General features: G+C 34.4%; 1 protein-coding gene across 1 annotated transcript in view; it reads left to right on the forward strand.

Moving 5' to 3' along the window:
* Positions 1–4,172: 4,172 nt before the first annotated feature.
* Positions 4,173–17,571, forward strand: part of LOC136028794 (uncharacterized) — a 53,800-nt gene continuing 40,401 nt past the window's right edge. Inside the window, exons 1-5 of the mRNA XM_065706698.1 lie at positions 4,173–4,272; positions 6,367–6,478; positions 7,588–7,813; positions 13,716–13,951; positions 16,025–16,250. Coding sequence (XP_065562770.1) covers positions 4,233–4,272; positions 6,367–6,478; positions 7,588–7,813; positions 13,716–13,951; positions 16,025–16,250 — 840 coding nt within the window. The 5' untranslated portion in view covers positions 4,173–4,232. The remainder of the gene's footprint in view (positions 4,273–6,366; positions 6,479–7,587; positions 7,814–13,715; positions 13,952–16,024; positions 16,251–17,571) is intronic.

Here is a 17,571-nt window from a genome sequence, read left to right on the forward strand (position 1 = left end):
GTTTTTTCACCTGAAAGTAAGGAGCAGCATTAAAACTTAAAATGAAATTATTACGCTAATGAGGCATTTGTCTTCTCCTAAATACCTCACTCTTTACGCTAAAATACTTTTAGTAATTTCAACTATTCATTCCACGGCCTTTGTGGTTCTGGGGTCATTCTTAAGGTTAGACAAACTTAAGCTTTAGTGTAAAGAGCGAGGTATTAATAAGAAGGTAAACCCCTTCATTTACGTAATAAAAATATACGAATATTTTTCGTTGCATAAGTTAATTCGTAAATTACGTATATTTATTACTAATAAAAACGCTCGTAAAAACAACTTCAAAAGTTCTAGTTGCCTCTTTAAGTAATAAGAAATTGGAGGGCAACTAGCCCTTCCCCCAACCCTTTTTCTTATCGAAATCGTCCGAACGAAAATATGAGAAAAACATTTAGCCAAAAAAAAATATACAAATTCCGTTTTAATTATATATGCGCGGTGAGCCAAAATCAAAACATATATTAATTTAAAAACATTCAGAAATCAAATAAAAAGATAAGTTTTTTAACTGCAAGTAAGAAGAGACAATAAAATTAAAACGAATAGAAATAAATCCGTATATGAAAGGGGTTGTTCGCTCCTCAACGCCCCGCTCTTCACACTAAAGTTTGACTCTTTCTTACTGTTCTACTTTTTTAAAACAATAAGAAACTTTAGCGTATAGAGCGAGGCGCCGAGGAGGTGACAACACCTTCCATTTACGAAATAATCCCTGTTCTTTTTTAGTTTTAATATCGTTCCTTAATTGCTGTTAAAAAAAAACATCTTTTTCATTTAATTAGATATAAGATAGTGCAATCATAAAGGCGAAAACCAAAATAATCGTTTTCCAAGCAAAAGAGTGGTGATGGTTTCAATTAAAAAATTTACCTAAAAAATATGACGCAATTTGTCAATTGTTCACATGTGAGATTTGTTATCAGGAAATATAAAAGCGTCTTTTGGGGTTGCTTTCTGCGAGGAGGTTTGCAACGGGGAAGAATTTTTCATGAGGAATAAATTTTTGGGGGAAGGGCATTTTTTAGGGTAAATTTTATTCGGGGGAGGGAAGTAGATTTCCTCACATTATTCAAAAAACACTCAGAAATTAAATATAACAAACAAGTTGTTTTCAGCTGAAAATAAGAAGTAACATTAAAATTAAAAAAAAATTCCATATATGAAGGGGGCTGCCGCATCTTCAGCGCCCCACCCTTTACGCTAAAGTTTGACTTGTTGTCACAATTCTCTAGCATAGACTGCTCATACACAAGGTCAGTCGAATTTGATTGAGAAGTATTTTGGAAGAAGTTTTAGATTAAAGTATAAAGAGTGAAGGCTGAGGAAGGGGAAGCCCACCTCATATATGGATAATTTACGTTTTAAGCTTTAAAGTTGCTTTTTACTTTCAGTTGAAAAAACTTGTTTTGTTTTTTGAATCATTGATAAATTTATAATATTATTTTTCTGTTCTTAATCTTAACCTTAAAGAAAATAACCGTGTTAGGTTCTTTTTACTTTTTTTCCAGATAGCGAAAATATTACTACAAACTAAAGTTTAAGCAGAGCTAAAAAAAAGCACTCGCGGTATTTCAAAAAGCTGTATGTAGCATAACATCAATTTTAGAGTAGACTAAAAAACAGAAAAAAATATTTTGTTTTTTTTAAAGCTGTAACTGAAAAGTATTTCTTTGTACAATGATTTCTTAGGCATCTAACCTTAGGCATCCACCCGAAAAGGTGGGCCGTCCTGGCCGAGTGAGTTGGTGCGCTGGATTCGGGATCCCTTGTCTGAGAGGACGCGGGTTCGAATCCCGATGTATCCAATTCTTCAGTATGGGACGAGGGTCAGTGGCGTGACTCTGTAAGCTTAGCCAGAGTCGACCCAGCTCTAAATGGGTACCTGGAGAAATCTGGGGAAGGTAAACAGGAAGGGTGTGCGAAAGCACAGGATGGCTGGCCCCCAGCCCCCCATTGCACTTCCCGGCTGAAGGGTCAAGAAACGGAGATCAGCACCGCCGGTACGAACTGTAAAGTCTAATGCCATATGCTTTACCTTTTTTTTTACCTTTAGGCATCTAGTTTAACCTAATCTTGATTTCCCACAATTTTCGCTTTACAGGAATTTATCCGTATTTTGCCAATATTGTGCAAGGTTTTAGCAATAGCCCTCTGCTAGGGTCCCAAAAAAAGTTTTGGTATACTCCCTAGGCTATAACACTGTAGATTATTGCCCCACTCGACAAATTTGACACCCGAAAAGGTGGCACTCGAGAGACAAACTTGAAATTTTTGAAAAGATAGATCATATAATATGAACAATCTCAGTTGCCCAATTGCCTGGAAGTCCTGTGGATTTGGTCGGTCATAATTCTTTGAAAAGCTTTTATTGGGGTCTCCAATTGCCTTCATATGGCTCACAGAAAAGATAGACTCTTGAATTGTCCTTACTTTATGATTATCTATTAACAAGTGAAAAATGAATTATTCTATACAGTTCTAAAAATGTTTCGCGAGCTTTACCTCTGATAGAGACTATCTAACTTGGCTTTACTCTAATTAGCCATAGCTTTCAAGTTTTCATCACTTCCACCGAGTCGATTTATCGTATTAATCGTAAATCGATTAATTCACGTAATTGATCTGACATAATAGTTGACTTCCTTTTGAATTGTACTAGGTCAGACTAGAGCTATTGTGTATTAGGCATCCTGTGAGTGATACGAGTTATAGTATTCTAAAGTGTGCATTAAGTCCGATATGTTATGTTTTCTATTATAAGAGAAATTATTTTTTCGTTTTTTTGGCTTCGGGCTTTTGCTGAGTGAGAATATTAATATTGTTTGCGTAATTCGTGTTTTTTTTCTCTTTTTTTACTCCTCGAGCGTGCATTTTTGTATATAGAGGGTACAAATAAATTTTTCTGCTATAATTACTGACACTCAACAAATTTGTTTCCTTTTCCCACTTTTCCCCACTTTCCTAAATTTTTCCCCACTTAGTCTAAATCTTAGTCACATTACTTTTCCCACTAGTCTCGATCTGTTGAAATGTTTTTTCAGAGTTCTTGGGAAGCAATGCCGAACTTCTTCCTTGGTAAGGTTCAAAAAGCAACAAGTCCAAACTTTAATCTATTACTTCAAAAAAAAGGAAGTCGTAATCAAATGCATTGAATCAAGATAAGTTCGAATAGGACACACAATTAACAGTGACTGGCGTAGCTAAAGAAGAGTTTGGAGATTTCGAACTAACATCCCTCCTTAACGTGAAAATATTCTAATATATTTACTTAGGAACAGTAATGGAAGGGAACAGATGTTCTGGACAGTCAACGCCCTGTCACGAAGGACCTAGACCTTCCTGAAATGAGAGGAAACAAAAGCTCTTGGGCACAATAGAGGTCACCAGCCTCCTCAATATCCCTCAGTAAATCATCTAGAGACTTCAACACTTCACTGAAATGATTATTCAAGCGTCCAAGGGATAAGGAGCAGAGGCGTTTTTGGGGAAGAGGGGGCACTTGCCCCAGGCGTATAAATTTTAGAGAAGCAACATTTCAAATATATAGCATAACTGTTAAAATCATTTTCTAATTTTTGAATTTTTTTATTAAAATAAAATTGAGGGCGCAGTTAATAAATTAAAATAATTAATAAATTATTATTAATTAATAAAATAAAAATAAATTGAAGAATTAAAATAATCTAATAACAATCATTAAAATAATCAATCATAATTTAATATTTAAAATAATAAATAAAAAATGTCAATTAATTAATAAATTGAAATTAATTTTGTTAATAAATAAACTTATGTTAAATTTTGGCCTGAACATTTTTTTTTGGGGGGGGGGGGAATCAAGATTTTTAACCCGTCGCAAGAGAGGCCAGAACCACCACTGATAAGGAGGGGTGAGAGAGAAGTGTCTTTAATTTGATATTGATAATCCTTTTTAGCTTTACAAATAGGAAATATGCTACGCTACAAATTTCTAAACTCCTAGAAGATTCTCAAGTCGTGTGTCAATTTGATTTGAAGCCAAACACAAAGCAAGTGGTCACATGCAGCATGACACGCAAAATTACAATTTTTTTCTTTTTCCCTGGAAACTCGTTATCGCTGCCGGCTGTGATAAGAAAAATGGGTATATATACAGCCGCATTTGGGGGTAATCTTCAGAATGCCTGTAGAGAGCAGCGTCTCAACACAGGATGAAGAACTACGCAATTATACTCTTGGGTCTTGCCACCAGTAAGTGAACTTCTATTAATATGCTTTTATTCTTATTGTTTCTGGTTTCCTCTACAATAGGGTAAACTGTTTGGTACCTATCTATTTTAGGTCGATCACCCTCCCCCCCTCTCTCTACCATTTTTCATCCTCTTCGATGTTTTAGTGAAGCTTAACAACCCCCTTTAAGCTTCTGTTACATCTTTCTCAACTAAACCAACCCTGCACACCCTCTCCTTGGGCTCATAAGTAAATTAATATTTTTGAATCGTACCCCCTAAACCCTAACATCTCTTTTTTTCCTAACATTTATTTAAATCTGCTTGCTTAATCTGGGACTCTCCTCTTTGACTAGAGACTTCCGGTTGTTTAGAAGCTGTTCAAGGCATGTCTTTGAAAGTAATTTTAAAGCAGCTAAATTGCCTTATTTTTATCTCCGTAGAATAGATAGACTAGAACTCTTAAAAATGGACTACAAATATCAACTTGTTCTCTCCACGAAAATGTATCCATCAGAAATGCATTTTTTGTAAGCTCCATTAATTTCCGTAAGCTGTATTAACTTCCTGCTCCCCCGCACACGCAAAATAAAATGAAAACCGACCCAACTAAATTTAATACTATTTGAATATTTTTCCTTTTACTCGACTAATGGATTTGGTTTCTTATTTAATGCATTAACTGTCTAAGCATTAACTCTAAAAGGGGGTTTCGAATACTGTCATACTTCTCATACAGTTTTATTTATCTTAGTAATTATATTTCTATAATTATTCTCTTTCTCCCTGTGATAATGCTTGATTTCTATCCGTATTTCTTCTTCCCTAATAGACAATTTTCAATGCCCCTTTATACGGTGTATCTACTCACTTGATACTCGTTTGTGAAGCTACCAGAGATGCTACAGTAGTTTGTACAGGCAACAAACCGCCAAGAATTTTTGGGGTCAAATATTGAGAAAAACCACTTAATTGAATTCACATGTTATAATATGAGGGGGGATAGACCCGCGCCTTTTAAATGATATTCCTGTAATCTACAGGATAGTGTAACAGTGTTTGTTTATATGTCTTCCTTTTTTCGTTCGTTGAGTTTAGGCTTCCTTGCCTTTTTATCCTTTCTCTCTTTTTCACTTTCTCTCTTCCTCTTATAAACTGAAAAAGACTTATGTAGGCTTACAAGAAGGGGAGTAAAGGAGACGGAAAGAAAGAGGGGAGTGATATATATATATATATATATATATATATATATATATATATATATATATATATATATATATATATATATATATATATATATATATATATATATATATATATATATATATATATATATATATATATATATATATATATATATATATATATATCATGAAAAGAGAAATCACCAATGCAACAGCACAAACACAAAAAAAAGAGAGACAGAAGGAGAAAAGGAAGATTGTTTTCCTAAATTAGTGATTAATATAGACCAGCACTTGAATGAGGCCTTAACCCTACTCATCCATACAATCACATAGGTCAAACAGCATAGCCACACACAATCAACCATAAAGAATAGTCCATGGACAGGCAGTCATGTCGTCAATAAGTATAAGTCGTCATTTACCAAACAATAGAAAAAATAATATAGACAAATAATTCAGAGGCAACACCCAACATAAGGGCTCATCAGGAGAATACACTGGCCTATATAGGGTTTCGCCACTCTAAATTCTCTACCCAGCACAGTGTTGTGGCTACCACAGAATATCCATGGCATCCCCGCGTCAGGTATCACCCCCAAAATACATGCCTATGAAACAAAAAAAAAACAGCAAATGTAAAACAACCAAGTAAAACCAAAACAAGCTTATCCTGTTAATATATCCCTCCCTTTAGCAACAATAGGTAAACTAAATATTAGAAATTTTACCAAATCACAAATATTAACACATTAATTTTAACTCATCAGGAGATGATGATATATATATATATATATATATATATATATATATATATATATATATATATATATATATATATATATATATATATATATATATATATATATATATATATATATATCCCATAATTGTATACATACGTTATTTAAAAATGTGTTTTTCTTTTTCAGTTGCTTCTGCAGCTGAAATTACTGGAATCCTTTGCAGTGACAAAGCAACTATCAAGCGAACATGGGCCACTGTCACAGATTTGCCATCTTTTGGACGGAACGTTTTCCTTAGGTAGCATTTAATTTTTTTTTTCCTAACATTTAAACCCCGTAACAACTTATCTAGAGATAGACTGTAAAAAGTGGAGCATTAGGTTATGCTTACTAAATTATTTAGCTACTCATAAGAGCCAAAATTATTGGATCTACTGCTTTCAGTATTAAAAAAACATAGCATTAAATATAGGTTCCTCTGGCTTCCGTTAGAAGGGCAACTAAGCGGTTCTATACTATGTAGATGGTTTTTTAATCTCAGATTATAGTACGTAGGAAATCTATAGAGTAACGGTCTAGGGCAAATTATGTATAAATTTAAAGTTAAAAATGAAATAATGGCTGTTCATGTTTTTACTTACTATAGTGTATTCTTGATATCTTACACTGGTCCAAACAGGTGCACTTTTGGGGGAGGGCAATCGCTCTCGTATTTTTTTTGTCCTCCGCTATATTATGAAAGTAACTTTTTTTTGGTAATTTCATTTAAAAATACCTTTTTGAATTACTATAAAAAAAAATTTAAAGGAATATGAAAATTAAACCCTCCAAAGACTTTTAAAATATGTTTTAGCCATCCTTATCTTCAATCTCATGATTTGCTAGCCCTGCGTCCAAAATTAAAAGTGCGCGGGCCAGGCTCGTAAAGGGAGGGTGACTTTGTAGTTTAGATTCTCTTGTTCTTTTTTCATATTTTTGTTTTTTTCGCCTATTTTGGTTTGATTTTTTTCCAATTCTCCACCGCTAAAATAAGTTTCTTTGCGTTTGCTGGCCTCTATACATGTTTTATTATTTCAGATCTTAAGCAGAACAAAGGCTATAGCAGGGGTCTATGACTTGGACCAGTTTTAAAGCGTCAACACAAGCGACTGATTTTGTTTCTTGATAAAAAGATACAGTTTTAGGTTTTATATATTACAACAGCTTCCTTCCATTATTATTAGCATTAAACGAACATTTTTTAATTTATATTCTTCCTCAGTTCAGTGCACCACAACTTCTTAACAGTATAAAAGGAGTCTTAACAATGTTTTCGTTGTTAAACAGTATATTAGTATTTAAAATTTGCAACCATTCTGTTTTCGCATAGAAATTATTTTCAGTTCACTAAATCCTATTTTCTCTTAGTGTCTTTGCTGCAAAACCGGAATACAAGAATCTGTTCGTTGAATTCCGTAACATCCCTGCTTCTGAATTAGCCTCCAGTGAGCGCCTCCTCTACCATGGCGGTCGTGTTTTGTCATCCATTGATGAGGCCATCGCTGGAATAGATACACCGGACCGGGCTGTCAAGACACTCCTTGCTCTTGGTGAAAGGCATATCAGTAGAGGCACAGTAAGACGACACTTTGAGGTAAGAATCCTTATTAAACCCTGCACAGAAAAAGAGGAACCTGTTTACCAACTAATGTATTTAGGAAAGAAAAAGCCATATATTTAAAATAAATAATAGAAGTCATGTTCTAATTTACTAAGTTTCCCATAGATGAAATGTTTTAACATTTCTAGCCTATATTAATTTTAAAACCGATGAATTTGAAGATTTAGTTTCAAAAAAGAGCTTAAGAACATTCATTTTCTTAAAATTTCTATTTATATTCAATTTCAAATCTAAATTTATATAACTCAAATATTCATATTCAATAAATTTCTTGCTTTCTAATAAAACCTTTCTAGCGGAACGCTGAAGCTTACGTTACCTACTACTACCAACTCACTACAGCATCAGGCCACCACTGATCTACACAGCTGCACACATTCCTCCTCCATACCCATCTATTCAAAGCTTCCCTTTTTAACCCAGGTTCTAATTTCTTATTAATCCTTTCATGCTACTGCTTCTTATCCTATTTGGGTACTTACTTTTTGTTTGACCCTGGACGGATAGCCAAAAAGGTAAATCATTGGCAGTCTGTCATCCTTCATCAGCAAAACGAGTTCTAGTTGTCTCAACCTTTTTTCTCATTCAAGTCCTAGGAGGGGAGACACAACCACATCTTTCATACAACTTACCATTTGAAATAAGGTCTTTCAAACGGGCTCCCAAACCTACCCGAAGATAGTTCCTCTGTAAAACGTCTAATAAATCCTTTCCCGTCCTTCAAAGCTCCCATGTTTTAGAACCGTACTTGACCACTGTCATCGCTATAGCTTCCAATATTCTAATCTTGGTTTGCAGACTTTTCTATCCATTCTTCCAAACTTTTTCAACTATGAAGAAACACCCTGAGCCTTGGCTATTCTATTTTTTATATCGTTACCTTGTCCACCATCTTTACTAATAATACTATCCGGCTAAGTGAAGCTATCCATTTGATTGATCTTCTTGTTACCCAATATTACAACTTCACCTTCATTTATTCCCAGTCTCAGCTACTTAGTCTTCTTAACATAAAATTTCAAACCTACTCTCACACCCTGAACTCTTAGAGACCTCCAGAAATGATTTACTTTGCTAACATATTTGTTTAGGACATTCAAAATCACAATTGTAAGTTAAGTCAAGGAGAATTTTACCATCCTCTTTAATTCCAACCTCCCCCTTAGCCTTGCCTGTGCATATCTATGTGAAGATAGAACAAAACCCTCCTTAACTCCAGATTCAGTAGAAACCTGCTACTTACCCCATTACCCACCATAACTGTAACACTTTTTTCCTCTAACACAACATTAACAACTTTAGTATGTTTATCTGGTATACCGTACAAGAGTAGGAACTTTACTAAAGCCCAAATTTGGTTGAACCAAACGCCTGTTCGTAACCGACAAAGCCGAGGACTAAAAGGGTCTAAGGATTTATGGTTTGGGCGTATGGCACTTCTCAATTATTAATCTGAGTATGATTAAGTAAAAAAAAAACAACAAGTTGTTCCAACCAAAAGTAAGCAGCAACATTAAAATTTAAAACAAACAGAATTTATTACGTATATGAAGAGGGTTGCTTCCTCTTCACGACCTCGCTGTTTACGCCAAAGTTTTTTTTAGTAATTTTATAAAAAGCTTCTTATTGTTCTAATTAAATGACCTAGTTGGAGGGCATCAGATACGCTGAATCTGATGGTGTGATTTTTAAAAGATTGTATTACTTGTAGGGGGTGTTTCCCCCTATTTTCTAAAATTAAATGAAAAAAACAAGTTTTTTAACTGAAAGTAAGGAGCGGCATTAAAACTTCAAATGAACAGAAATTACTCTGTATATTAAAGGGGCTTTTCCCTCCTCAACGCCCGGCTCTTTACGCTAAAGTTTGACTCTTTCTCTTAACTTTACTTTTTAAAACAGTAAAAAACTGTAGCGTATAGAGCGGTGTGCTGAGGAGGGAAAAGCCCCTTTAAAATCCAGAGTAATTTCTGTTCATTTTAAGTTTTAATGTCGCTCCTTACCTTCAGTTAAAAAACTTGTTTTTTCCATTTAATTTCTGAACGTTTTGGAAATAATATATTTTTTGATTTGGCTGTCCGCACATGAATAATTAAAACGAAATTAGCATATTAATTTTTTTGGGCTAAATGGCTCTCTCTTGGTTTTTATCAGAAGATTTTGAGAAAAACAGGGGAGGGGGAGGAGGCCTAGCTACCCTCCGATCTTTTCCTTACTCAAAAAGGCAACTAAAAATTGTAATTTTATACGAACGTTTTTATTTGTAGAAAATATATGTAACTTGCGAATTAACTTACTTAACGAACTTCTATATGTGTATATTTTTATTACGTATATGAAGGGGTTCACCGCCTCGTTAATACCTCGCTCTTTATACTAAAGGTTAAATTTATCCCGAGTTAAGAATGACCCCTGAATCATAAAGGCCGTAGAATAAATAGTTGAAATTACTATAAGCACTTTAGCGTAAAAATCGAGGTATTTAGGAGGACATGAAACCCACATTTGCGTTATAATTTCTGTTCGTTTTAAGTTTTATTGGTGCTCCTTACTTTCATCGAAAAAACTTGTCCATATTTATTTTTAATTGTTTTGTTTTTGTTTTAAATAGTGCTAGAATATCCTGCGCTCCCTTCGTGGAAATTATCTAATCCCATGACAAATTTCTCCATGGAAAGATCCTCCCACGTAACCCCCCTCCAAACCAAAAAATCCCGCTGAAAACGTCTGTACACTTTCCAATAACCATTACTATACCTAAACACTGGTCAAATTTTGTAACTTGCAGCCCCTCCCCCCTGGACAGTGAGGGAGTAAGTCGTCCCTAAAGACATTGTTATTAGGTTTTTTGACTATGCTGAACAAAATAGTTATTTCAAAATTTTGATCCGTTAACTTTGGGAAAAAAAGAACGTGGGAGGGGGCCTAGGTGCCGTCCAATTTTTTTTATCACTTAAAAAGGGCATTAGAACTTTTGAGTTCCGTTAGAAAGAGCCCTTTCGCGACATTCTATCACAACTTGGTCGATACGTTCGCCCCTGGGAAAAAAAAGAAAAAAGAAAACAAATCAATACGCACCCGTGATCGGTCTTCTGGCAAAAAATACGAAATTCCACATTTTGTAGACAGGAGCTTGAAACTTCTACAGTAGGGTTCTCTAAGAAGCTGAATGCGATGATTTGATTTTAGTTAAGATTCTGTGACTTTTAGGGGGTGTTTGCCTCTATTTTCCAAAATGAGGCAAATTTTCTCAGGCTCGTAACTTTTGATGGGTAAGACTAAATTTGATTAAGGTTAGAAATTTAAAATCATCATAAGAAGACAATTCTTTTGATGTATCTATTAGTATCAAAATTCCGTTTTTTAGACTTTCGTTTAGTATTGAGCCGGGTCGCTCCTTACTACAGTTCGTTACCACGAACTGTTTGATAAGGCAAATTTTCTCAGGCTCGTAACTTTTGATGGGTAAGACTAAACTTGATGAAACTTATATATTTAACATCAGCATTGAAATACAATTCTTTTGATGCTCCGTGACGGAGCCGTGTCGCTCCGTCACGCTTAAAGTGTTTTCTCTAATATTCCTAGCTGCGTCAATACGTTCCTCCCAAAGACTCTCTCTGCTGCCTCACAAACAATTTTCTAAAATTATTCTATCCATCTTCTACATTGTCAAATTTAAGCTCTTAAATGTGCTAAACCGAGATACAGTTGCAGGAAAAGATATAGATGAAAATGAAAAAGTTTGTGATACCTTGGATGTGAAGGAAGATTTGTTTAGTGAGGAAGAATTAGCGACAGTACTAGAAGGATTAAAAAATAATAAGGCCCCAGGTGCTGATAGTATGATTAATGAGTTCCTTAAATATGGTGGCTCTGAGGTTAGGAATAAGCTACTGAAGATTATGAACATGATTTTTGAAAAAGGGGAAGTACCCAATGATTTTAGGAAAACCTTAATTAAACCACTGTATAAGAAAGGTGACAAGAGTGAATGTCGGAATTATCGAGGCATTAGTCTGGTCTCTGTAGGTAGCAAATTACTGAGTAATATGATACTTTTTAGACTGAGACATGCTGTAGACAAAGTTTTAAGGGAAGAACAATGCGGTTTTAGAAAAGGTAGAGGATGTGTCGACCATGTTTTCACTCTTAGGTTAATAATTGAGAAGTCCCTTCGTTGTCAAACACCTTTGGTCCTTAGTTTTATCGATTATGAGCAAGCTTTCGATTCTGTTGATAGAACAGCGTTAACAAAGGTCTTATCGTTATATGGTATACCAGAAAAATACATTAAAGTGATTTGCGCTATGTACGAGAATAATACTGCTGCGGTTAAGGTAGGAAATGAGGTTAGCAACTGGTTTTGTATTAAATCAGGAGTTAAGCAGGGTTGTGTTCTATCCCCCTTTATATGGATCATTTTGATGGACTTCGTCTTAAGGAGCACAGGAAAGGCAATTGGAGACCATGGAATCAAATGGGGAGGAAGAACGCTCCTGGACTTAGATTATGCTGATGATTTAAGCATATTAGATGAAAGTGTGAGCAAAATGAATGAATTTTTAGAGGTTTTACGAGTTCAGGGTGCTAAAATAGGCTTGAAAATTAATGTTAAGAAGACTAAGTCACTAAGGTTAGGAATAAGTGAAGATGAACAGGTGACCTTAGGTAACGAAAAGATTGATCAGGTTGGGAGCTTCAGTTACCTTGGTAGTATTATTAGTAAAGATGGTGGGAGCAGTGAAGATGTTAAAAGTAGAATAGCTAAAGCTCAGGGTGTTTTTTCACAGTTAAAAAAAGTTTGGAAGAATAGAAAGATAAGCCTACAAACCAAGATTAGAATATTGGAAGCTACAGTGATGACAGTGGTCAAATATGGCTCTGAAGCATGGACACTCCGAAAAGCAGATGAAAATTTACTAGATGTTTTCCAGAGAAATTGCCTACGGATTGTTCTGGGTACCCGGCTGACTGACCGTATTTCAAACAGTAGGTTGTACGAAAAGTGTGGTTCAATCCCGCTTTCTGGGGCTATAATGAAAGAAAGGTTGAGATGGCTAGGCCACGTTCTACGGATGAAGGATGACAGATTACCGAAGATTGTCCTTTTTGGCCAACCGTCTGGGGCTACACGGAAAGCAGGTCGTCCTTGTCTGGGTTAGGAGGATGTCATAAATAAGGATTTAAAGGAAATGGGAACTTCCTGGGAGGGTGTAAAGAGGGAGGCTTTAAATAGATTAGGTTGGAGGAGGAGCGTGCGTAGCTGTGTTGGCCTCAGGCGGCTTGGTGCTGCAGTGAGTTATTAGTAGTAGTAGTAGTAGTATCTCTCAGATAACCCTTGTAAGTGGCTCTTTTTCTCTCTTTTAAACTTAAAGCATTGTCAGTAGTATATCTAGCTGCGTTTCTAATTTACTTTCCTAAGACACCATCAACAACTTCACAAATTATTTCCCTAAAACTATTCCATCCGTCTTCTAGATTTGCCAAATTTTAAACTCTTCAATTTAGTATTCAAATGTTCCTGGAAAGTTTATCTTAAACTCTCATCTTGGAGTTTACCATCGTCACAGCTTCCTAGAAGGTAATTACCCTTCCTTTATTTTAGCTTGAGATTAACTCTAGACACTACTATATGAAGATCTTTACCTTTAAAATCAGTAACAGTACCCCTTAATACTCTTTAGGGAGTTATAAATAATTTAAAATAATTAAGATAATTTTTGGACAAAATATCAAGTAATACGCATATTTTGACCAGTGGAAACACTGATCATGTCTCCAGTATTTTCCAAAATGCATATGTAAAAGCAACAGAGAGAAATACACATTCAGCTACTAAGAATATTAAGCGGAAATAATACTAATGCTTTTTTAGGCGTTTTCTTATGCCTTCATTGATGAACTGAAGCAAAGAGGTGTCGAATCTGCTGACCTTGCTGCTTGGAGAAGAGGTTGGGACAACATTGTCAATGTTCTTGAGGCTGGACTCTTGAAACGTCAGATCGACCTTGAAGTCACTGGGCTTAGCTGTGTGGATGTTGCAAATATCCAGGAAAGCTGGTCAAAAGTCAGTGGAGATCTCAAAACTACCGGTTCTGTCGTTTTCCAAAGGTACTTTTCATTAAACTTAAAAATAAAACAACTTTAAGAGAGCTTAAAATAAAACTTTAATGCTAAATTTTGGAGAGTAGTGTGCTTTGCTATCTCAATAAGTATATTTTAGTATATATTTGAATAATAATTGTTAGGCAGCCTTGTATATCTGGCCAAAACAGATCATTCAGAACATAATAATCAGAAAATTCAGATAATTCAGATAATCAGAAAAACAAATGATGACCAGAAAGAGTGTTAGACTTGCGAATTCAGAAGAAATGACGTTAGGCGATTGAGACGTTAAGATAAGACGTTAGGCGATTGTCATTGCAAAAAAAAAAAAATAATAAGATAGCAGAGAGTGAAGTGGGAGAGTTAATATGCACTGACATAAATTGTAATCGGGGTGTAATTTGACATAAGTGGTGTGAAAATTGACATGTTATTTAGAAATAAGTCTAAATAACATCTTGCAGCAAATTTCCATCAGTTACAAAAAGTCACAAACTGTAAGTGGGAAGTAATTTGACAAAAGTGCTGAGTAAATTAACACGTTATTTAGACATAAGTCTAAATAACATCTTACAGCAAATTTCCATCCGTTACAAAAAGTCTTTGAACAATAAGGCTAGCAAGAGTTAAATAATTTAATGAGAGTAGCAATTGAGGATAGCCTCGGTTTGTGATTAATGATATCATACAAAGAAAAAATCTAAATTCTGTTAAATCCAAACAATAGGATGTTGTATTTATTGAAAACAAGTAATAGAGTGTCTGATGAAAATAAGTACAAGATTCTGTTTAGCTTAGAAGTTCTACTTATTAATGGTAAAAATAAGACATTGTTTGGCACTGTATTTTGTTATTTTGTGTTTTTGCATTATATTGCGCTGCAATATTTGTCACTGCATTATTATTTCAAAGCATGAAAAGTGTCTGAATATAGATTGCTGAACTGAAATTACTAAATTTGAATAAATTACTTGGAGCAAATTTGGTGACAAAAATAAAACATTATTTCTATTTTCCAAAAATCTGAGAGTTGTTAGCAAAACACAGCAAAGACGGTTTCTTTCAAAGTTAATCCTAACGGTAGTTATTACCGACCATTAAGAATATCAAAGTTATTCTTAACGGTAGATAAGCTTCAAAGTACTAAGCTGCTATTAGTATTATTCTTCAAATAAATAAATTATAACTTTGACCAAAAATTTAAAACGAGATTACGATTTTGCAAAGGATTACAATTCAAAAGGTTTTGCTTTGGATACGGTGAATCAGGGGTGGGGAGGGGTAAATTCATTTTAGTATTGTACTTCCTAGTTGATAGTAATATTTGAAAATATAAGGAGTGGTTATAAATATCGACATTACAGACGATTGTGCGCAGTCACACTTGATAAGAATAATGTTAATTAACATAACTTAGCATAAATAAATATGCCAAAAAAATTCTTTATAGTTATGAAAGCAGCAACTTCTAGCGAGTCGAAAGTTAAATATAACCCAAATTCTGATGAAAAGCTATTTTGTAACTTCCAAGGAGTTAAAGTCTGACTTTACATCCTTTTGATGAAAAATCTTCCTAAATAAGATTCAGGCTGACAGTACTTATATTTAACTTTTCTGTGTTTTCAGTTTCCTATTTCTGTTTTTTTTTTATATGATCAAAACTCACCGGGAGCCTTTTCCAACTCCTAGCTCATAAAACCTAAAAAGAAATCCGATAGAAAAAATGAAGATAATTTTTAAATTTTGCATCTTTATTATTTAAAAATCTTAGTTTTTTGGTCCCACGTTTTTAAGTTTCTATGTTTTACAGTTTTTTTTTCTTAGTTGTTTTTGTATTCTTTTTATTTATAGATGTTGAATTATTAGTTAGATAATATGTTTTTTCTCAAGCTTTAAAGACCATGGGGCCTCTATCTGGGTAACAATTTTGTGATTTATATTTATTTAAGAATTAAATTATGCTATTGATTTAATTTAAAACTTTTCTATCACCTTCCAATTAAAAAAACTTCTTTATTTTCTAAAGAGTTTTAAGTAAAATAAAATTCATCAGTAACTTATGATTTTTTTTTTTAGACTGATCAAGGGTCACCCAGAATACCAACAGCTCTTCAGACAATTCCGTGATGTAGACCTTGACAAGTTAGGTGAAAGTAACTCATTCGTCGCCCATGTTTTCCGTGTCGTTGCTGCTTTTGATGGAATCATCCACGAACTGGACAACAACCAATTTATTGTTTCTACCCTTAAGAAACTCGGTGAGCAGCACATTGCTCGGGGCACTGATATCAGCCATTTCCAGGTAATAGATTTGATAAGCTTTGTTTAGAAGCTAGTTATCACTTGCCTTTTAAAACACTATAAAACAGGTAAATATTAAAACTTCGAATAATAATGTTTTCGTTTCCGATATCGATCAACTCGGTGTTGACATGCTAGCTCTAATTTCAAAATTATCAAATTATTCAAATAAATTAAAAAAAATGGGAAAATAATTTCATTAAGGGAACAAGGAGTCTAATTTTACTGCTTTAAATCGTTCTTACCGCTTACCACATTCTTAAAAAGATTTAGCCAAAAATAAGGGAGCCCAGAGAATGAATATTAGCACTATCTTACGCTACTAGAAGAATGAAGGAGTAAATGAGGAATGAAGGAGTAAATATGAGGAATACTAGGAGTGAATGAAGGAGTAAATGTCAATAATAAGATTTTATTTTTAACCAAATAAAAAGCAAGTTGTCCCCCGAATGGGGTGGGAAGATGTCATAAGACAGGATTTAAAGAATGTTGGAACTTCTTGGGAGGGGGCAAAAACAGAAGCTTTGAATACGATTGGATGGAGGAGGAGCGTGCGCAGCTCTGTTGGCCTCAGGTGGCTTGTTGCTGTGGTGAGGTGTTAGTAGTAGCTCCAGCTACTGGAGCTGTGTAAATTGTTATTCTGTTTTTGCCCACTATCTTAGGCTACTAGAAGAATTATATGAAGGAGTAAATGTCTGTTTAATCCAGTTGCATTAATTTTCGAAAATGCAATTATTTGAACCTACAGTAGATCCCTGTGAAACATGGTCATTCTCACCAAAACTTTGATCCTTTTCTCATGATCTTTTTTTTAAACACGATTCTAAATATGTAAATCAAACCCTGTTCAAAAATATATGCGAAAATCATGCAAGAATATCCAGGCTTCTTCCAAAATTCCCCAAAAAACAACATATTTAGGCATTATTTTTAAAAAACCAAGAGGTTAGTACCGTTGAAATGGGAAAGGGGGAGGGGGGTAAAAACAGCAAAAAACATCAAAAAGCACAAAAGGCAAAAAGGGTTATATCATGATTTATTGGATAAATCTAAATGTGACATTAGCACTGAATAGAATTCACCCAATTCTGTTCACTTTCTGTTCAACATTAAATAAAAAAAAACAAGTTTTTTTTAATGAAAGTAAGGAGCGACATTAAAACTTAAAACGAACAGAAATTACTCCGTATATGAAAGGGGCTTTTCCTCCTCGACACCCCGCTCCTTACGCTAAAGTTTTTTATTGTTTTAAAAAGTAGAGTTGCGAGAAAGAATCAAACTTTAGCGCAAGGAGCGGGGTGTCGAGGAGGAAAAGCCCCTTT

This window comes from Artemia franciscana, chromosome 7 (assembly GCF_032884065.1).
Source record: "Artemia franciscana chromosome 7, ASM3288406v1, whole genome shotgun sequence".
In the NCBI taxonomy this organism is placed as follows: domain Eukaryota; kingdom Metazoa; phylum Arthropoda; class Branchiopoda; order Anostraca; family Artemiidae; genus Artemia; species Artemia franciscana.